Source organism: Echinops telfairi, unplaced genomic scaffold, assembly GCF_000313985.2.
Source record: "Echinops telfairi isolate 266 unplaced genomic scaffold, ASM31398v2 ScPeMD7_7467;HRSCAF=8505_1, whole genome shotgun sequence".
Taxonomy (NCBI): domain Eukaryota; kingdom Metazoa; phylum Chordata; class Mammalia; order Afrosoricida; family Tenrecidae; genus Echinops; species Echinops telfairi.
In genome coordinates this window covers 36,596,024-36,619,962 of record NW_022111368.1, presented here as the reverse complement: position 1 = coordinate 36,619,962, position 23,939 = coordinate 36,596,024, and the positions used below count along the sequence as shown (strand labels likewise).

Genomic DNA, 23,939 nt, shown 5'->3' with positions numbered 1-23,939 from the left:
ATGAAGTTGGCCACCTAGATGTCCTCTTTAGTAAGTTATCTATTCATGTCCTGTGCCCATTTTATTGGGTTATTTGAATTTTTCTTGTTAAGATGTCTCAGTATTCTATAGGTTTTTGAAATTAGCCCTTTATCTGATATATGACTGCCAAATATTTTCCCCAAAATCTGTGGTTTATATTTAGGTCTTCAATCCATCTTTCCATCATGGAAAAAATAGGATATATATATATATATATAATTGTGATAGACACTTTAGACATTGAATTGATGTCCTAGCACGTAATGTTTCTGTCAAACCTATCATCCATATACTTGTTATTGTTAGGGGGCAGTGAGTCTGTTCTGACTCATAGTGATCATGGGTATAACACAACAAAACATTGTTCGGTCCCGTGCCATCCTCACAATTTTTCTTAAGTTTGAGCTCATTTGAGCCACAATTGTTAAGTTTTAGTAAGCAAGGTTGCAGCCACTGTGTCAATCCATCTTTTCTATAGCCTTCCCCTTTTGTGCTGACCCAGGTCCTGGCCTCTCATGTCCAAAGGAAAGGAGACGAACTCTTGACCACCTTGCCTATAAAGTGCATTCTGGCTGTACTTTTTCCAGGACAGATTAGTTTTGCTCTTTTGGAAGTCCGTGGTACTTTCAATCTTCTTTGTCAACACCATAGTTCAAATGCATCCATTTTTCTTTGGTCTTTCTTATTCAACGTCCAAATTTCACATGCATATGAAATGGTCGAAAATATCATGTTTTGGGTCAGGCACACTTTAATCCTCAAAGTGGCACCATTGCTCTTCACCACTTGAAAGAGGTCTCGTGCAGCAGAGTTACCAAAGGCAGTACATCCGTTGATTTCTGGATTGTTTCATTGATTGTGGATATAAATAAGCAAGATGAAAGCCTTGGCAACTTTGATATTTTCTCTATTTAATGTTGTTCCAGTTGTGAAGATTTTGGTCTTCTTCACATTGCGCTGTCATTCGTACCATATGCTGCTATCCTTGAACTTCATCAGCAAATACTCAAGTCCTCCTCATTTTCCCCATGCAAGGTTGTGTCATCGGCATATCACAGGTTAATAAGCCTTCCTTCAAGCCTGATACCACATTCTTCTTCATATAATACAGCTTCTCTGATTATTTTCTCACCACATAGATGGTTCACAGTTGATACAGCCTGGCTACCCATCCATTAGTGGATACTAGTCCTGTATTCTACTGGAACAACCAAAGATAATGGTAGCTGCTGCCCATGTAGTGACGAAGAAGTGCCATGCACTTTTTGATTTACCAAGATTCTGATATGGCACAAGTAGAAATTTATGTACTTTCTTTTAAATTCTCTTTGCATTTCAGAGAGAAAAAAAATCACTGCCATCAAGTTGATGCCAACTCATAGCCAACCTAAAGGTCAGGGCATGACTGTTCCTGTGAGCTTCTGAGAGGGTAATTCTTAAAGTGAGTAGAAAGCCCCATCTTTCATGGAGCAATTGGTAGTTTTGAACTGCTGACCTAGCAGAGAGTAGCCAAATACATAATCAGTATATTTCAGAATACATAATCAGTATATTTCAGAAGAGCTACTTGTTTTCCTAGGCTGATTCAGATTTATAGTGCAAAGAGATATGATTAGCAGATTATGTCTACTCTACCTTATCTCTACTTTCACATTAAAGGCTCCTATCAGATGAAAATGTGTATGTATGACATGTGGCTAAGAAAGCTGATGGTTTCCAGCTATCAAAAAGTAAAGCATCTGGGGTCTTAAAGGCTTTAAGGTAAACAAGTGGCCATCAAGCTCAGAAGCAACAAAGCCCACATGGAAGAAGCACACCATCCTGTGTGATCACGAGGTGTTGAAGGGATCAGGTATAAGGCATCATCAGAACAAAAAATCCTAACATAGTGAATGATGGGGGGAGTGCGGAGTGGAGACCCAAAGCCCATTAGTAAGCCACTGGAGATCCCCTTGCAGAGGGGTCTCAGGGAGGAGATGAGCCAGTCAGGGTGCGATGTAACAACGATGAAAAATACAACTTTCCTCTAGTTCCTAAATGTTTCCTCATATCATATCATATCATGATATGAATTCTACTTTGCAAATCTGGCTAGACCAGAGGATGTACACTGGTTCAGATAGGAACTGGAAATACAGAGAATCCAGGGCGGATGATCCCTTCAGGACCAGTGGTGTGAGTGGCGATACTGGGAGTGGGAGGGTAGAGGGAGAGTGGGTAGGAAAGAGGGAACCGATTACAAGGAACTATATGTGACCTCCTCCCTGGGGGATGGACAACTGAAAAGTGGGTGAAAGGAGACGTTGGACAGGGCAAGATATAACAAAATAACAATTTATAAATTATCAAGGGCTCATGCGGGAGGGGGGAGCAGGGAGGGAGGTGAAAAATGAGGACCTGATGCCGGGGGCTTAAGCGGAGAGAAAATGTTTTGAGAATGACGAGGGCAATGAATGTACAAATGTGCTTTACACAATTGATGTGTGTATGGATTGGGATAAGAGTTGTATGAGCCCCTAATCAAATGATTAAAAAAAAGACATGTTTTCTTGGGTCTCTCATACAGGGAAAGCAGAGCATATCTGTATTCTCTAGGAATATATGCTTTAGAAGCAATCTAGTGCACAGAAAATATTTTCTTGTGTCTGCATGGGCAGGATGTCTAAGGAAATATTTTTGACAACCTGTGTCTAAGATGTCTCCATAGCAACACTAAGAAAGTGGACTACTTTGCAGAAAGAATTATAGGTATCTCAAACCACAAATTTACATTTCAAAGCTCGATAGCAACAGGAGCCATTTACTTAAATTGCAAAAATGTTGTTAACCTCATGGATTTGTTTACAAAAAAGAGGAAAAAATTCTCATCCATTTGTGGGCAGGTGTGGCACAGAGGGGGAAGTTGAGCACCGATTCTTATGTAAGTTCTTAGAATATTATGGTTCCTTTCTTGTAGTATGTAAAGTCATCTGCCCTCATTGCTATCCTAGACAGAGAGAAAGGGGTCTGGGGAACTGTGTGATTATTGTTATAAGTACTGTTGATCCTTTAACAACAGTGGTTTGAACTTTGTGGCTTCTCATATGTGGATTTTTTTTTTAACGCCTTGTAATGCTTATCAGCTCCACTTGAGCAGATCCTCTCTACAATAAATTGGGTGTTACATTAAACAGTGATCTCTCACAGTTTTTCAGTATTCCTTGTCATGTTTGCTGTAATATTGTATACCTTGAATACTACCATGGAACCATATAAAGTGCCACTAGTGATGCTGAAGTGATCCCATGGGATATACTGTAAATTTAGATTTGTATCTGAGATGGCCCACCATTTTCAATAAATGAATGAATGCAGAATAGAAATTATTATTAACAATGGAAAGGAAATTTGAGAAGGCATCACCCCAGTTACATCAGTAGATACAAAAGTCTTGCACACTTTGTGAAATATCCTTATATAGTATGGAAAATACAGCTTTCATATGGGTTCCATATATAATTCATTTGAGGGAGCTTCAAACATTTAATGGAAAAATATAAAACCTTATTTTTAATTCCATTTTATCATGAACTTTTGGAAGTCCCCACATATAACATATAAAAATGTGCTAATCTATTGTTTATATTCTTGGTAAAGATTAGGTAACTAGTAGTTGAATTTTGAAGGCATCAAAGTTATACGAGACATTTGACTACCTAGGGCATTTTGATGTTCCTCAGCCCTGGGTTATTCAAGCATCAATACCGGTAAGTCTAGTCTCGGAGCCAGAAACCTTGTATTTGTTTCCAAGGTAAAATGAACGTAGATGCTAAAAGTGTTTCATACCGATTCTTACAATCCCTAGCCTATATAGGTTTTAATCATGTACAAACAACATTGAGGCAAACTGTATATTATATATCATGGGGCTTTTAAGTAGATGAGGTATTCTCATCCCTCCCAGGTTTCTGGCTCTCTACCACTATTATTACCACAACTATCAACTGATAAGAGCTTTCCTGCATTATTTTGACATTTAAAAGAGAAATAAAGTAATTTAATCAGTAATAAGGACTTTATTAAAATATATCAGAATGTCTAAGTTGAAAAAAACTCAGTTATGATAGCTTTTCTTTGGAATTCAATGCTTGCATAATGTAATTTTAAGGTCAGTCATGAAGAGGTTACTTCAGCTGAGATTTTCCTCACAGCTATGCAAGCTCATAGTTTTTGGTGTGGTCTGTAAGCTGTTCAAACCACCTTCTTCTGATAGAGATTTTACCTAGCTCCAGCTCCAAGAACCGGCAAGTCACCTCGATGTGCCCCTTCACAACACTCAATCCTGCTGGTAGCAGACACTAGTTACAGTGAAGGAGCACACCCCAAGATTACCCATCAGATTCTTGCCTGTGACATATAGAAAATGCAAGAAAAATAAATTTATTTATCTTGAACATTGAGAATGTATATTATTGGTGGTCATATTTCCACAGGGTGGGGTGAGGGAGGGGAGAAGACTGTGCCATGCCCTATCTTTTATTTATTTATGTACTTATTAAATTCAAGCATCTGAAACATTAATTATGAAGTAGCACCATTCTAGTCCCTGGATATTTATATAAGTTTCTATCTTCTAGAAGTTAACAATCCAGTTTGGGGCAGAGACAATTGTGTGTACTCAATGTCAAAATACTGAGAAGGTTCCCTATTTTCTCCAACTGAAACCTGGGCTATATGTGAAGGTTATGTTCCGATAAACAGATAGAGAAGGGAAACGTGGTGGACATTACACGAGGAGGAGTGGGAGCACATGGTTGAGTTCTATTTGGAAAAAGGATGACGACACTTGTCTGGATGCTACACCGTGGCTAGACAAAGAATGAATTGGCAATGATGGCCCTGGCTGATTGCATCACCAAGAAACCAGGGAACAGAGATACGTATATTCAGATCAAGAATATGAACCAACCTTGGATGACAAAACATCAGGCTGTAGATGAGAGTATTAGCAGTTAGTTGGTAGCAATTAAGAAATGAAGCTATTCTGATACCTAAACTGAAATGTTCTACACTGTGCTGCTTCAATCCTGTTGTTCGACAGTGCCTTTGAGTCAGTCCTGCCCCATAGTGATGGTGTAACACAGGACATATCAATATTCTTTCCAGTTTTGATGCCTTTATATTGACTGAGCTCCTTAAATTTTCTAAGGGAAAGACACCAAATGATATAAAAGCTCCTTCTTGTTCTTATGAAACTCCAGGTTGCAGAAGCCTGTAAGTAAGAATTACACCATCTGTTTGGCCCATGTGTGATTCAAAAAAATGGAATTCCAGTCCCCACATATGGAACGCTCAAGAACAGAAATAATAGAAACCTCCTTTAAAGTGTCTTATTTTTCCTCTTCTTTTCTTTTCTGATCTATCGCCTTCTCTGCACAAGGTGAATGCTTGCAGACTCTAAAGTGCCAACATTGCCCCAATCCAAGACATTCACATTGCCATAAGCTTGCATCAGCTGTCAAATTCACAAGAATGGCGTTTCAATAGAATCTGCTCCGTAAACAAGTGAGCTTCACTCTCTCTCTCTGAATACGACATCACTGACTGCATATTCACTTCCCTTACCCTCCTGCAGCAACTTGTAAATGAGATCTTTGAAGATGGGTCTGGTCAAACATGCACTCACGGACAGGCTGTTGGCAATTTGTTATGATTCAGGTTTTATTGAAGAACCCATTAAACATGGCATATAAATATTGAAATGGTCTGTTGTAGCTTCATTTTACTGTGTTTTCATCAGCCTAGATTAGTTCCCTAAAAATAAATTAATAAATAAGTAGATAATCTTTTCCCTCATACTGCCCTGGTATCTTATCATGAGATTCAAAATGTTATTCTAAATTTAACTCACTGTATCAAAATGGAAAACACTCTTACACAAAACATTCTCTTAACTGAGAAAGTAACATAAATCATGAAAATGACAACAAAACCCCTGTTACCCCTTGCATATCTCTCAATATCATAACCACTCAGGGGAAGGCAACCTAGTTGCCTAGCGCAGTGAGAGTCTCCCTGCAAAGATGAATATGTATGCAGAATGGCTGGCCTACCCATGATAGGAAACACCAACTTCTGCTCCATTTCAGACTTCTTGACATTCTACTTCTTTGGGGATTACTTTCTGCAATATCCCCACTTACACTTGCTTCACCATATCCTATATGAACAGTATATAGACAACATTTTGCCTTGTCCAAATTTGTTCCTATTTTGAAATATTTCTTTACCTCAGTGCATTTATTCCCAGTGGAAGTTATTTTGAATCATACTTTCAGTCTTTGGGACATATGTTTAATAAGTTCTTGTGGTACTATCAGGTAAGCTTTGGACAGTTAACTGCAAGATCAATGGTTGAAATCCAGCAGGCAGTATCTGCTCATGTAATGACTTTCAGCCTCAGCAATGCTACATAGAGTTACTAAGAATCAGAATCAATTCAATGGAAGTGAGTTTTGTTATTAATTGAAAGACATTTCTTGTTGTAACTACTGAAGGCCAAGGAAGTGCTTCTGGTAACCAGTGAACAGAGATTAAGGATTCTCTTCCACATTCTGTAATAGATAGGGTCATTATCCTCTAGCCCCCAAACCACATCAATAACAAATTACCCAGATCCAAATCAGCCTGTGTGATCACAAGGTGTCCAACGGATCACTGAAGACAAATGGGTGCATAAGAAAATGTGGCGAAGAAAGCTGATGGTGCCCAGCTATCAAAAAGTATAGCATCTGGGGTCTTAAAGGCTTGAAGGTAATTAAGCGGCCATCAAGCTCAGAAGCAACAAAGCCCACATGGAAGAAGCACACCAGCCTATGCAATCACAAGGTGTCAAAGGGATCTGGTATAAGGCATCATCAGAACAAAAAATCTTAACATAGTGAATGATGAGGGGAGTGTGGAGTGGAGACCCAAAGTCCATGAGTAGGCCACTAGAGGTCCCCTTGCAGAGGGGTCTCGGGGAGGAGACGAGCCAGTCAGGGTGTGATGTAGCAACAATGAAAAATACAACTTTCCTCTAGTTCCTGAATGTTTCCTCCCCGCTCCCACTATCATGACATGAATTCTACCTTGCAAGTCTGGCTAGACCAGAGGATGTACACTGATACAGATAGGGACTGGAAATCCAGGGAATCCAGGGAGGATGAGCCCTACAGAACCAGTGGTGTGAGTGGCGATACTGGGAGGGTAGAGGGAGAGTGGGTTGGAAAGAGGGAACCGATTACAAGGAACTATATGTGACCTCCTCCCTGGGGGGTGGACAACTGAAAAGTGGGTGAAGGGAGACGTCGGACAGGGCAAGATATGAAAAAATAACAATTTATAAATTATCAAGGGCTCATGCGGGAGGGGGGAGCAGGCAGGGAGGGGACAAATGAGGCCCTAATGGCAGGGCTGAAGTGGAGAGGAAATGTTTTGAGAATGATGAGGGCAATGAATGTACAAATGCGCTTCACACAATTGATGTATGTATGGATTGGGATAAGAGTTGTATGAGCCCCTAAAAAAATGATTTTAAAAAATGGCAATTGTGCGAAGATTCAGAAATCCTTCCTTAGGGTTTTTCATGTCGCCACTAGACCACAATATCAGCTGTTGTCAGGTGCACTCATCAGTTCCAATTCACAGCACCCGTGTGCAACAGCGCCAAACACTACCCAGCCTGGCGCCATGATCACAATTGTTATGATTGAGCACATTTTTTGCAGCCACTGGGTCTATGTCTCTCTAGGATGGTCTTCCTCTTTTCACTGTCCGGCTACTTTACCAAGCACAATGTCCTTCTCCATGACTGGTGTTCCTGATAACCTGTCTGAAGTACTTGAGGTGGACTCTCACCATCCTCGCTCACAAGCAGCTTTGCAGCTGTACCTCTTCCAAGACAGACCTGTTTGTTCCTTTTGCAGTCTCTTGTATTTTAAATATTCATCATCAGTACCATAATCTAAATACATTGACCCTTCTTTGGTATTCCTTATTCGAAATCTAATTTTCACATGCACATGAGGCAATCGGAAATAGCACGGCTTGGGACTGGTGCACCTGAGTGCTCCAAGTGACACCATGTCTCTTCAAACTGTGCAGCAGATCTGCCCAATTCAGTGCATGGTTGGATCCCTTGACTGCTGCGCCCTGAGCACTGATGGTGGAGCCAAGCAAGACGACGTTCCTGACAACTGCAATCTCGTCTCTGTTTATCATCATGGGATGATGTGGACACAGAATGTCCAGTGGTGACGATTTTTATTTCCTTTACATAAAATGACATGCTATTTGTAAAAAAAGAAATTTTGTCTTCCATATCTTAGATGCCTTTCTTTATGCCTCATTCTTCCTTTAAATATTTTTTCATTCTTGTCCCCTATTCCTGTTCTTTCTTCAAAATAAAGTGTACATTCAGGACAAAGTTTGGTAAGCTCACAAGAAAAAGCAATTAATTTGTTATGGCTCTAATCCAAAACAAAATGTTGGCCCAAATGTAGAAATTTGGAAATTGGTGGTATGAGTAGGAATTTATTATCTGAGGATATATATCCTGAAGCACAGCTGGTTACTAAGAAAACAACTAATTAATTTAGGAAATTATGTTAAACCAACAAAACTCTCACAATCCTAATCACAGGGCTGATCCTCTGGTGCCCTTAAACTCCATTGTTAGTCATTCAGGGACATCCCCCAATTACTGTAATTGACAATCTATGAATAAGCAAAGTTTTGTTCTTTCTTTCCCTTGGCAATCTTTCTCTGACTCTTACAGAAACAACATTATTACTATTTAAGAAACAAAAATATTTGAGAACAAAATATTCCTAATATTTTGTAGTACAGCCAGGTTAAAATTTTACTTCAGCATATCCTGAGATATATAGAGAATCTAAATATTTTGCTCATTTACTGCATTCAGTTAAGAATTATATGGCAAACGTATGAGGCATATACCTTTGGTCAACTCCCCAGAATATCTAATCTTTGTAAGGAAGATCTGGAGTGAGGATTTTAAAAGATCTGACTGGTGTGATATAGCCTACTGGTCCTTTAGACTGTCACTTTGAGGCACACGACATCCTTCATGGGCTACATTGGAAGGATTCTTTGTAGAAACCTCAATAAATGAGAATTTGGAACATTGCTATATCTGACCTTTCAGAAACACATTACTTTTTAAATGCCTAGTGGCTCCAAAGTCCATGTGCAAACCATAGGAAACATTCACTGAGGTTTGAAGATCCTGTTGTACACACAAATGATTGCATTCATTACTGATTCATACCTCTATATAATGCATATCTAAATTCGCTCTGCATGTCACTTAATCTTGCTTTCTGATGACATGTTTTAATCTGGTGGACAAGGTTCCACATTTTTGAATGAATGTTATTGAAAGTTTTGCCACATCAAAATTACAATTACATTGTGTGTAAACAGTGTTCAGTCACTTCAGCGCTTAATCTGCGCCAGTATTGACTCATGTATTCAAGCCTGAAGACAGCCTATACTTAGATAATTTCCTTTTCTCAACAGTGTATTCAATTCTATACCATTGGATAAATTAATGACATTATCAATAGAATTACCTTATGCCCCAATGAAAGCAAGGATACCGATGCTTCTTAAATGAACCAAAGACATATATAAACCAAAGATATATAAAGGGATTTGGGGCATGCACTTAATTATAATTCCAATTTAAGAACAGTTATTATGATGTGACCCTGCTCAGTGCTCACTCCCATGAAAAGAACACTGAAGTTATGGAAGCGATAGCAAAGTGTAGTGAGGAAATTAGTTGGTGCCCGGCTCTCAGAAGAAAAAAAAAGGTATCAGGTATCTTAAAGACTTATCTTAACACAAGCAGTCATCTAAGTGCAGTGTCAACTAAGTCCATATGGAAGAAGCATAGCGACCTGTGTGATCCAAATATTGCAAGTAATGAAATCGACATCCAAAGGATGGATGGTATCAGAACTTAAATTATGAACACCTGGTGTGCAGAAGGACATGGTTGACAGTTGGCGTCAAATCCATCTGCAAGATCCACACATGTTCTGATTGCAGTCAAGGGATGGCAATAGCTCTGCTATCACACAGCATTGCCAAAGTTGCCTATGGCAGATTGCAGTTAAGATATAATACCCTATCATTTGATCTCCGTTCTGACCCATTTTTAAAGTTGTTTCAGTTTTGAATACTGTCTGCTTTTCTTTTAGACTGAGGTTTTTCTATGTTTTGTTTAGTCATTGTTGTTTATTTGTTTCCCATTTGTGTTTTGTATGATGTCCTGCATATGAAATCCAGGATAGGTAGCTCTATGAGGATAGTAACTTGATTGATAATTGCCTAAGGATATCACATGGGAGGATGGGTGAAATGGGGAACTAACAGCCAAGGGTACAAGAACATGTTCTGAGATTGATTGTAGTGATGATTGCACAAATCAAAATTATTGAATGCTTAAAGTTTATGACATATGAAGCATATACCAATAAAGCTAATTTTTTTTAAAAAGACTGACAGTGAGCAAGTAAGAATAAAGTCTTGATTAGCAGCAATAATATAGAATAGATGGTCCTGTTTCAAGGAATTTTGTTTTTAGTAAAAAATTAGGCAGAAATTTATTTACATCTCAAGGCTTGGTGAAAGTAAAAAAAAATTATTTCAATCAAGTAAGCACATTGTTCTCTTTAAATAGATTTTGAACCAATTGTTTACACTGATTTTGTTCACTAAAGCACCTACAATATAATATGAATGGATTCCAAACTGTCTCTTGAACAATGCTTGAATTCATTTTGGGCCCAAAATCACATAGAAATTGAAAACAAAACAAAACAAAACAAAAAAAAAATGCTCTGCATCTTTCATCTACCACAATTATCATTCCAACCAATCAGAAATAGGCATGAGCTGAATGAGACCGCTCTCTCTGACATTTCTTTCACCAGGCATGCCCTTCACCCTGCTCGGGCACTCTGCACTCTGGGTGCTTTATTTTAGGAAGGGCTTCGGCTCAGACATAGCCTGTGAAGCTGAGACTTGGTAGCAGAATAGAACTAATGAGCCAGGAACTCAGAGCCACAGAATTGTGAGGGAGCCCCCTTAAAGCCAGGGGGGAAGGGTCCTCACATTGGAAATTCGACTGCCAGATTCTGACTCATCAAAGTAAGCAAAGCAATATTGCATTGTCTGTTCTGTGTTTCTCTCATGGATACAAAGGGCAAGCCTATTTAGAGAAAAAAAATCTGCTAATTAAAATGTGGGTATATTTTTAACTGTTATCAATATTGGGTTTTTTTTTTTCATCTGTGAGGATATCAAGCAAAGGAACAGTTCCAAAATATTTTATTTATTTTCTGATTATACGCTGCTCCCCTCCTACTTCTATGTCAAAGACAACGATCACTGGCTATGGTATCTGTTGTTTTTCTTTGTAACTCAGGCTAATAAATATCTGCAGAACCTTTTATAGAAACCCTTTACTTGTAGAAGTAAACACATTTCCACTAATAAGTAGTATCATGAAGAATTTGGAACATTGCTAGATCTGACCTTTCAGAAACACATTATTTTTGAAATGCCTGGTGGGTCCAAAGTCCAAATGCAAGCCATAGAAAACATTCACTGAGTTTTGATGATCCTGCTATACATACAAATGATTGCATTCATTACTGATTCATAACTCCATATAATGCATGCCCAAATTCTCTCTCCATGTCATTTAATCTTTCCTCTTCTCTGAACTTTCTCTTTCTCCTTGTACTTCATATATACATATGAACAAGGTTTGAGAGACTTAAGAAAAGATTTTAAGTCGACAATAAAACAAGATGAAGAAATTATTTTAAAGTAAGCCAATCTTTGATATGCATTTTCAAAGTTGTAGGCTATACTGCTAAGTCAGTGGAATTTTCAAAATTATTACTACTATCCCAATTTCCCGGAAGAACTATAAAAGACCTATACGTAACATTTCTAGCCTCAGAAATGATCACAAGTGAGCAGCAGTGGACCCCTAAAGAATTAAAAGGAGAATGCTGCTCTAGAGGCAGGTAGATAATGGAATGTTAACCTTTTCCAATATCCCCTTAATGTGTATATCTTATCTGAAACCTTTATGACATCCACCTCAGGCTGCCCACTATTCTTTCTTATGTTTCTATTCTTTCAAACAACAGCAGGAAAATTAATTTTCAGGCTCAGACTTCCTAGTTCCAATCATATCTCTACCATTCTCTATTCTGAGATTTTTGTTCCATTCTTTTAACCGGTGCCAGTTCTCATCTGTATTAGATTAAAAATGATCTCTCTCTCTATTTTATAAGGTCCTTAAGGTGACTGAATGATTTTACAGATAAAAACACTCATTAATCAGTTTGGTGCACTTGGGTGGCCTGCGTGTTGCTTTGACACTGGAGGCTATTTCAAATACAGCAGCGTCACCGTGGTAGACATGTTTTAGCAAAACTTTCAGACTAAGGAAGACTACTAAGGGGAAGCTTGAAATCTACTTCTGAAAAAATGTCAATGCAACATTTTCTGATAAAATACCTAAAGACTAGCCCCGCAGGAGGAAAGACATTCTCAATCCCATTGGAGAAGACCTGCCAAATATAGTTGGCCTTAATAGTGTTCATGGAGTTATGTTTTTCAGACCTGAAAATACTACATCTTCTGATGTAGTATTACTCAAAATGAGAAGAAATATCTATTAATATACAGATTGTGCAATGTATGAAGCATGAATCTAGGAAGGTTGGAATACTAAAAGATGAAATAGCTCATCAAGATTGTTTTCCCTGGCATTACTGATCTGAAATGAACTGATATTAGCCATTTTGAATCAGGAAATTAGATGGTCTTCTATGCCAGGAATGAGAACTTAAAAACAAATGTTGAATGGCGAATGGATTTAAACTACTGATCGTGTGGTTAGAACCATAGCAGGTAAGCCTCTATGCCACAAGGGCTCTAGCATCATTAAAAATAAAATTTCAAGCTCTATCCTGAAGTATAATATAAAAGTATATACTCATACACCTATGAGGAAGACTAGTTAATCCAAGTATTATTCAAATTTATATACCAATTATGAATACCAAAGATAAAGAAACTAAAAAATTGTATCAACCTCTATAGTCTCAAATTGATCAAATATGCAGTCAAGATCCATTGCTAATTTTTGGAGACTGGAATGTGAAAGGTGGAAGAAAAGAAAATGGACTCGTGGTTGAAAAACATGGCACTGGTAATAATCCTAGGGAGTGCATGGGGGAATTGTTCAAGACCAACAAGTTACCGTATATACTCGAGTATAAGCCAACCCCAATATCAGCCGAGGCACCTCATATTACCACAAAAACTGCATAAAATATGTGCTGAAAAATTCAACTCATACACGAGTATATATGGTATTCGTTGTAAATTTCTTTTTCAACAACATGAATGGTGAGTATACATGTGAGCCTCAATCAATGGAATACACAGGAAGAGTTTATCTACTATATTTTTGGAATGAGGCAATGGAGATGGTCAATACCATCATTTCGAAAAGGGCCCAGAGCCAACTGTGGAAGAGAACATCGACTGCTCATTTGCAAATTTAAATAGAAGCTGGGGGAAATTAACCAAGTCTCCAAAAGCTAGCATATGAGCTTGAATATATCCAATCTATATTTATAAACCATCCCAATAATATATTAGACTTATTGAACATGAATGAGTAAAGAACAGATGAGCTATAGAATAACATCAAACTCATCATACAGGAATAAACCAAAAGACTCAAAAAGACAAGAAAGAAAAGATGAAGAGAGATGCCAAAAGAGACTCTGAAACATGTTATTGACCATAGAATGTGTAAGTAAATAGAAAAAAATGACAACATAAATGAACTGTCTAGGATGTTTCAAAAGGCACCTTGAGAAGGCTAAGTGTAGTATTATGAATCCATCAATAATCTGTAGTTAGAAAACCAAACTGTAAGAGCATATTCAGCTCTTCTCACCCTAAAAGAACAGAATACAAATTTTCAAGATTTTAATTGGCAAAATATCGAATGACACTGAACTATGCAGGATGTATCAAGAGCAGAAGAAAGGAATATACAGTCATTGTGCTCCACCAAAATTTGATCTACATTGCCCTCGTCAGGAAGTAGCAAATTATCCAGAATAAGTGATACTAAAGGAAGAAGTCCAAGTTGCACTGTAGGAATTTGTAATAGACAAGGCTCCAGGAACTGATGGAATACTGGATGAGATAGTTCGACAACAGATGCAATGATGAAAGCAAGCACTAATCTATAGCAAGAAGTTTGGAAGACAGCTAGCTGGTTAATCTACTGGAAGGGAGTCATATTTGTATCCATTTCAGAAGAAATGGGTAGAAAGTATGGAGCACTATCACATGACATGAAAGCAACATTTGGCTGAAGGCAATTCAGAAACAATTCCAATAGGACATCCACAGGGAACTTCCCAACACTTGAAAGATGGGATATTATTGCTGACATCAGATAGAACTTGTCAGAAAGCGGAGGAGGCCAGAAAGATGTTTGTTGTTGTTCTTGTTGTTAGGGGCTGTTCAATTGGTTCCAAGTGGTAGTTACCCTGTGTGTAAAAGAATGAAACCCTGAGTGGTCCAGAGCCATCCAAACAATTATTGGTATATTTGAGCCTATCATTGCAGCGGTTGTACCAATCTATCTCACCAAGGGTCTTGGTGTCTTTTGCTGACCCTCTATTTTAGCATGGATGATGTCCTTGTCAGGGACTAGTCCTTCTCAATAACAAGTCCAAAGCGTGGGAGCGTGCCATGTGTGCCTCGAAGGAATATTCTAGCCGTACTGCTTCTGAAGAAAGGTATGTCCACCTTTCCTGATTCTAAAGCATGCTGCATTCCCTTGTTCTGTTTAAACAACTGCCTCTGGGTCTGTGGAAAGGATGTTTACCTGCGTTTTATTGACGCTGCAGACATTCAACTGTGTGGATCATTAAAAACTATGGATGCCATTGTAAATAATATGAATTCCACTTAATTGTGATTATAAATTATCTGTAGAGAGGTCAAGAAGGAGCCACTCACACAAAACAAGTTGGCCCTCACTAGTTGAAAATCAGGAAATGTGTGTTAGGGTGGTTGGTCCTTTCATCATACTTAGACTCTATACTTAGAGAGCAAGTAATCCAAGAAATTGGACTATTTGAAGAAGAATATGCAATCAGGATTGGGGGAAGTTTCAGTGGTAACTTGGGTTATGCGGATAACATAACTTTGTTTAATGGAAGTGGAGATGTGAAGCCTCTACTGATGACAATTGAAGACTATAGTTGACAGTATGGAATACACCTTAATATAAAGAAAACAAAAATCCTTCATAACTAGACCAATAAACAAAATAAGGAAAAAGAAGAACATATTGAAATTTTCAAGGATTCTAAAATTTTTATTTAGACCCACCATTAATAACTACGGTAGTCAAGAAATCAAATTATATGTTACATTAGCCCAGTCTGCTGCAAAGAGAGCTCTTCAGAAACATTCAACGGAAAGGTGTCATTTTAAGGAGTAAGCTACGAGAGCTAAGCCACGGCACTTTCAATGGCCTCGTATGCAAGTAAGAGCAATGACTACAGACTGGAGACAATCTGATTGGAACTCTGGTCATGGTGGAGAATATTGAAAGCACAGGAGAAACAAATAAATTTGTCTTGAAAGAAGTAGGACAGTCAGAATGCTGCTTAGAAGCAAGGGTGGTAAAATTTTGTCCCACATAATTTGGCCATGTTATCAGGAGGAATCCATCCCTGAAAAAGGACATCATACTTTGGAAAAAGCCATGGCGAGTGTGAAAGAAAACCCTTGCTGAGGTGGATTACCACAGTGAATGCAACAATGGGCTTAACCGTAGAGCAATGGTGAAAGCAACCCAGGACCAAGGTATTGCACATAAAGCCCTGTGGATCATAGCTGACTTGACAGACATTTACAACCCAACAACAACAACATCCATATAAAGCTATAAAGAAATGGATGAATAGAGTCCCTCTGCGATGTAGATGATTAATGTGCTCAGCAGCTAGACCAAGCGTTTGAGGTTCGAGTCCGCTAAAAGGTGTTTTTGAACAAAGGCCTAGCTCTCGTCTTCTGAAAAATTAGCCATTGAAAGTAGGGGGCTCAGTTCTACTTTAATCAATATGGGGTTGTAAGGAGGCCACATGTAGTTCATGGCAACTCGGATGGTCATATATAGAAATGAAACCAGTCAAGGGAACAAAAGTAAAGATCACTAGACTAGAGACAGATGGTTCCCTTATAGCAGTGGTTCTCAACAGTCCTAATGCCACGGCCCTTTAATACAGTTCCTCATGCTGTTGTGACCCCTGACCATAAAATTATTTTCTTTGTTACTTAATAACTACAATTTTGCTACTGTTATGAATCGGGCAATCCCTATGAAAGAGTCGTTCAACCCTCAAAGAGTTTGCGACCCACAGGTTGAGAACTGCTGCCTTATATAAATGAGTGGGACTAGACCTCGGAGAAATTCCTGAAGCCAGGCCTTCTCTCTCTTAAAGGAAAATTTAATCTACTTTCCCCCAGGAATTGGCTCAGAAACCAACTTTGGACTATACAATTCAGTAGTCAATGTCCTCCAGTGGGAACAGAGTACGCTGGGATCAGAAATTCTCAGACCCTAACGGCCACTGCCTCACCTTTCAATCCCCAGGCCTTGTGTAAGATGAGCCACTTTTGTTCTGTGACCTCCCTACTTTTTTTTAATGGCATGACTACCCTCTAGAGCAATGGTTCTCAACCTGTGGGTCCTGACCCCTTTGGCAGTCAAATGCAGTGAAACGACCCTTTCACAGGGGTCACCTGACTCATAACAGCAGCAACATTACAGTTATGAAGTAGCAATGAAAATAATTTTATGGTTGGGGATCACTACAACATGAGGAACTCTATTTAAGGGTTGCAGCATTAGGAAGGTTGAGAACCACTGCTCTAGAGGTTTAAGTAATATTCTCCAGCATTACCTCTCTGACCAGAGTGAAAGACAAAACTGCAATTCCAGTAACACAAGCAAAGCCATAATATTATTGTGACTGTGCTACAATTATTCAAATTCAATCTCAATAGTTATCGAGACAGTACTCAATTGTCCACCCCTTTCATGGTCATGAATCATTTAGAAGGATAAAGACCTAAAGAGAACAGTAAAATTAATTTACTCGTTTATGAAAATTAATCATGGCATTAACATATTATTCAGATCAAGTATCCTTGCTTACCTGTCTCAGAGAGTAATTTCGTAGCCTCCAGCACTTTCTCAGTATAAACCCCAGCTTCATAGTTCTCCATCTCAGCATTAATGATGTGGATAACTCGGGCTGCCCGGCCTCTGATGGCCCCTGCGGTCCGGTCCAGTGTATCCACATCCCCCTCTTGGAGGGCTATTACACACTTGTTCACATCCTCCAAGATGTGATTTTCTGTGGGGAAGATACATACATATTGATAGGCTTTTACATCACTTAAACACTTGTAAGAAACTCTAAGATTGATGAATCAATTATCATATGCCCTCAGTTTGCACATATCACTATGCACCTAGACCTAATTACATTAAAATGGTACTTAAAGGATCATTTATTATTACAGATTTGGTTAATAAACTTGATCACCACCCAGATGGCTTTTCACATCACAAGCTGCTGGTCTTACAGATTCCGTAGATTGGGGGAGGGCTCTGAGGTAAGGAGGGAGGATTTGCATATCTATTCAGTTGCCAGTAATGCTTACATTGCTAACTTGGGGAGCACACCTGGAAGACCAGAGACAGAGAACATCCTTCCTTCTATTAAGTTTGAGGTGCAGCCAAAGTGAAATCTGACCAATTAGAAATACTTCAATTCATGACCAGCATCAGGCTGTGGGTTGACTCTGTTGAAGCACGCTCTTTTCATTAAGGGAATAGTGAAGGAAAATTATAGAATAAATGATCACCCAGTCATTCTTTTACAATTATGTCACGCACAAGGAATATGCAACTGCAAAAACTGAATTCATTAACAATAACACAAATTCTATTTCCCGTCCACTGCCTTCAGACTGAGTCAAGGCCAGCGTCCTTCTCCATTATTGCCCAACGTGGAAGCAATCCAGGATGTAGAAGAAGTTTACTTGACAATTAGACAAGAGAAAAAAATACATGATTCAGTTTTTTAGGGCTTAACAAGTGTACTGTGATATGTTTTCCATGTCCAGTGTGAGATCTGTGTTTGTGTTCCTTGAACATTCTTTAGCAAAATAATTCTAAGGAAAGGGTCACAATATGCAATATTCTACTGAAAGAAGAGAGGATTTACACAAAAAACAAACACAAGCACAGATGATTTAAGTAGATCAATGTGACAATTTGAAGAATTTTAAGTGATTTGTTAAGCTGTTAAAATAATAACTGCAAAAGTTGGTAAATAGTTCATAAAATATTTAAATAGAATACTCTTTTATATGCTTCTAAGGCTAACTCTACTGTTAGAATTGCTAGAAGAAGCGACGTGATCCCTGGTGGCATAGTGGTTATGGATGGGGCCGCTAACCTCAAGGTCTGCAGTTTAAAAGGACCAGCAGCTCCTTGAAAAGAGATGAGGGTTTCTACTTCCATGCAGAGTTACAGTGTCAGGGCAGTTACACCCCGTCCTGTAGACTCACTGTGAAGTCAGAATTGACTTGATGGCTGTGAGTTTGGGGGGGTTTTGAGAGAAAGGGAGATGGTGGCCCTGGCTGGTACAAATAGTTCATGTATTTTTGAGTACTAACCAAAAGGTTGAAGGGCGAAGTCCACCCTGGATAGGCTCTTTGGAATAGTAAGTCTGGTGATCTATTTTTGGAAAATCAGCCATTGAAAACGTTATGAAGCACAGTTGCATTCTGAGACACCTAAGGTCACCATGAGTTAAAATCAAAAATTGATTTTAACCATGGCCTAAAGAAGGAAGGATGCGAGGTTATCTAGCAAATCTTTGTATCTACTACAGAGTTCTTTTACTTTCATTAAACCAAGAATTCAGATGGAATATTACTCTTATAGGACACTGAGTATAAAGTTGCAAACCATGACTTACATTTCATGAAGGGGCATTTGTTTTGTGATTTCCTCACTAGAATACTTACATTTTATCCAACTCTAGTTCTTCATTTTCAAACAGAAGTTAGAATGTAAAACTAAATGTAATAGTTATGCTAGGTAGCCAGAATAGGGATCGAGGGGGGTTGTTTACCCAGATACCTGCCTAGGGGATATAGAGAAATTGGGCACACTAATTAGAGACCTTTGGGAAAATCAATCTGAGGACACACAGACTAGGACCACCCAGGTACAGGTGAAGCTAAACCTGGCCACAGTTTAGGCACGTGACATCACACAGATGCACCTGAACTCAGCCAATAAGCTTGACTAGTACCCTCAACCACACCACCCCAGCCAGTGGAGATAAATGTCCACTGTGGCAGGTCAAGCCTCTCTTCTCTTTCCAGGGGGCTCGCCCACTTGCGAGGTGAGTAAACGCTTCCGGACCCTGAGGCATCCTCTTGGTCTCGGGGGATTCCTGGTTCCACACTCCTAGTTCCAGTGTTCTTTCATGTGTTTTTTGGTTGTTGTTCAGTCGCAAACTCTTGTGAGGACCCCACGCGGGTTTGCACACTTTCTAGAAATAGCGAGTACTTTTCCAGACTGTAATACCTGAAGCTTTCCTTTCCCTCATGAAGTTACTTGGATTATAAAAGTGCTTCTGCCTTGTGAATTCTTTCAGAGCTGTGAAGCAAGAACCGAGGAATACCACTCCAGGGACCTAACAGTTAAATTTTAATACCTCAAATTATTACATTCACAAATAAGCAGACTTTTCCAAATATCAATATTTCCCTCTGTGAAATATACAAACAAACCAAACAAAATACCCATAGTTGTGAAAATAAAGATGCAAGAGATTTGGATTAAAGAATTTTGGGGAAAAAATTCCACTTTATAAGGTCTTGGAATGTATCCTGAAAACCCATCAAAAGAACATCTGAGTGTGTGAGTGTGTGGGGGGGGGGGGGGGGGGGGATGTTAATGAAAGGGAACTTGGCACAAGATTTTAAATGTGAAAGCTTGATTCAAAGAATCGTTTTTAAAATGCTCAGCTAGAATCTTTGAGACAATAAAAAACATGACCTGATCCCTAAGGGAATCTCTACATGGGGTTTCATAGAAAAAGCATGCATGCAGTGGCCATTTTCTTTGAATAGCATAGTTGCATAATAGGCATAGTTACTGCATTCCTGTTAATGATTAAGCATAACTTAAAGATGGAATTTTGGAACTAATGTAAAACAGTAAGCAATCTCTCAATTATTTTTAGGTACTAACCCCTCTGCAATTAATAAACTTGTTTTTTTCTTCTCCAAAGTCTACTCATGGCCTAATATTTAAAAGTGAAATTATTATTTTAATAAACTGTTTCCTAAGGTAGGGCTGTGCAATTAAATGACATAAGCATCAATAATGATAATACTATTTTATATATAACTAGACCAAGGAGGCAAAGACCAAATTCACTGCCACTGAGTCAATTCGTATGTATAACGACCCTACAGGGCATGGCATAACTGCCCTGTGGGTTTTTGAGACAGCATTTCTTTACAGGGCAACAAGCTTCATCTTTCTCCTGGAAGGAGACCAGGAAAGGCTGAAAATCTATTTTACCAAAGGCATTGAATTTAATCAAATTATCAAGCAATTCATTGGATGTTTAGCCAAATTATTCATGTTATGTGACTAAAATATTTATTCATTTTACTAATATTGCAACTTAATAATAGATTAGTATTTTCTGAATCAACTTTTTCCTGAATATGTGAAAATATTTGAATCAATGATTCTTAAGGTTACTCTGTGAGATCCTTTTTAAAGGAAAAAAAAGACAATTACCTCAATGGAGTAGTTTACATAGATGCATGTTATACATTATGCTAATAAAAGTCATTAAGACTCTGTCATACTTCTAAGTATATTGATATTAAATTAATCCAGATAACAGCATTGTATTTGAGAAAAGGTTGACCCCCTTCATGCAGGCATATGGTTCATTTGATCAAATGGCCACACTTAGTGTATACATAAGTGCTGGACTTTTTGCTTGCAGTAATTTCTCCCTCCCACAGGTTGGGTAGCAGAGTTGCCTAGAATCTTTTAAGAGTAGCAGCAACATCATTAACTCATACTTGATTCCTACGGGTTTTCCTGACCATGTCTTGAATCCAGCCCTCACTCAAAGATGTTTGGAATGAACAGGTCTATAGAAAAGGAGAAATTATACATTTTGATCCTATGGTGTTTCCAAGAGAAAAAATTCTGAAAGTAAGGTGATAGAGCAGTAGTTCTCAACCTTCCTAATGCCGTGACCCTTTCATACAGTTCCTCATCTTGTGGTGACCTCCAACCATAAAAGTGTTTTCGATGCTACTTCATAACTGTCATTTTGCTACTGTTATGAATCGGGTGACCCCTGTGAAAGGGTCTTCGACCCCCAAATGGGTCGCGACCCACAGGTTGAGAACTGCTGAGACAGAGGAATGCTATTCCAATTGAAAAACAAGCATTAGGAGGTGAAAGTAATAATAAAAGGTTGATGCATTCCACACAGGATGCCACTGCTGGAGAGGGCAGCCAGGGTACAGGGTACAACATGCTCTGGGAACACTGCGCTGCAACACCTTCTGTGAGTGCTTCCTGGAATGGCTGCAGCCTTCCTAGTTCCAAAACATGAGCAATCTGGTTATGAGAATCATTGGTGGCCAAGCAATTTGATCTTTATAAACCTCAAAGATTTGTCTTAAAAAAAAACCCAGAACTTTTTAAAACATGGTTCATTGTGTGAACAATGTCCGAGATTTTGTCATATTTGCCTTCTTTCTTTCTTTCTTTCTTTCTTTTTTTAAAATTCTAGCATCTTAAGCTATTTTACTTGTGAAAATTCACACAATAAACTTTGATCCCAGATTCCTGTCATTTTTTTGAGTCAAACCCAAGAATTACACTCATGTACTAATGCCAAGTTACATATTTTAAAACACAATTCCCTTTTATTATTATTTTTATTATTGGTCCAGTGGGAAATGTTTAACTGCTCTAACATAGTCATTTCTCTTTTCTATGATCCTGGCCATGTTTCAAACTGGTTTTGTTCCTCTACTACTAGTCTCATTGCCGCCCCCTATCCCCCCACGCCTACTCCCAGCCTGTTGCATTTCAGAGAGATGAATTAAGCACCAGTTCAGGTGAAAAAGCATTGTCGTCTTTTAACAACAAAGCTTTTATTTCTTTAATTTAAATAAAGTTTCCTGCCAGAAGAGGTATTTCCCCTAAGAAAAAATAAAACTGATATAAAATGTCTTTAATGTCGTTTCAAAATATCTCCTGGGCCAACTTGCAATTTACGGATGCAAATATTTTGGCCCTGGCTCAGATGGGAGACAAGGAAGTAGTTTCCCAAACTATTGGGCTATGTCCACAGCCTACCAGCAGGATGGCGTGGAGCTGTGTCATTATTTGTCAAGTCCGTCTGCGGAAAGGTGCCTGCCGCCTCCAATTGTCAGCTGTAAAGGCACGCTCGCGCAGGCCCTGCCAAGCCTGGCTCTCTGACAGCGCCTGTTCCTTTGCCTGTCAGAGCAGCCGCAGCACTTGTACTGCTGGGGCTGGACTGCGCTGTGTTATCAGCGGCAGCCAAAGCCTTTTCCTCTTACTGGTAATAATGAAATGCACACAGTAATGGCAGGGAGCGAGGAGGCAAAGAGGCAGGCCTGGAGGGTAGAAAATTAAGAGCGGCTTTGTCCTATTGAAAAAAGTTTGAGATAAGACCTACTCACCTTGCTGCTGCCCGCCCTCAGAACATTTTGTATATGCATTTCAAGAAAAGGCTAAGTTGAGAAAGTTTTAACTTCTGAAATTATTCCTCCCTCAAAAAGGCAGCCTGTGAGTAATTTCTCCCCCTTTGTCCATAGAATGGGATGCGGAGGCAGGTTTCTAAGGGCTGTCAGGATGGCTAAAAGATCCCTCTCCTTACTGAGGGCTCCTGTAGTTGCCCTGACAAAAGTGGGCAGGGGACTCGAAAACAGCTTAGGACTCTCAGCGGCCTTTCCGTTGTCCTAAGTCAGGTACCAATGGTTACATACCCCACTGCTAGTCAAACGATTGATAGGAATGCTGCGGCTGAAGTCACAACCTGCAAACCCCGGGGAGCAGTTCTCCTCCACGTGCACAGTGTCACCGGGAGCAGAAAATGACGCTGTGACCCTGACAGTAGCAGCAGCAGCCTCCCTCCGTTGCTTACCTAACAAGCCCGCATCTAAACACACCCGCAACCCCTTGCTGCAGAGACAGTCCTCCGGGAGTCACGTAGGACTTGATGATTCGGCTACCAGTACACCAGAAATTCCAGACAGGCTAACACCTTGTGTTCTTTATGGGTCAATCGTAAGGTATGGGGATATTTAAATGCCTAGCTGCTTTGACAAATCCGAGCAAACACCTTGGAAATGAAAAGAACACGGGCTTCTGAAAGGGATTGGAAACCGGAATGAAGCTATTGTGATTTGGGGAGAAGTGCTGAAAGGCAAGCAGAAAGCACCAAAGGAAAGGTGACTTTGGTCTTCACTAACTGAGAACGACAGCTGGTGGCAAGAGGGTGACCCGGCTTTTAGTACTGCCTCTGCTGAGTTGCCGACGCTGCCAAAGACTCCGTTTCCTCACAGGAAGACTTAGAACACCAATACCTATTTTATAGAATTTTAATGAGCATTAAAGCAAATAGCAGACACTGAGCAGGTGCTAGCTC

At 39.2% G+C, this 23,939-nt stretch overlaps 1 protein-coding gene across 5 annotated transcripts in view; it reads right to left on the bottom strand.

Moving 5' to 3' along the window:
• Positions 1-23,939, bottom strand: part of CTNNA2 (catenin alpha 2) — a 1,370,089-nt gene that overhangs the window by 88,328 nt on the left and 1,257,822 nt on the right. For all 5 annotated transcript variants that reach the window (XM_013007524.3, XM_045283854.1, XM_004713853.3 and 2 more), the window contains one exon: positions 17,352-17,552. In XM_013007524.3, the coding sequence (XP_012862978.1) occupies positions 17,352-17,552 (201 nt within the window). The remainder of the gene's footprint in view (positions 1-17,351; positions 17,553-23,939) is intronic.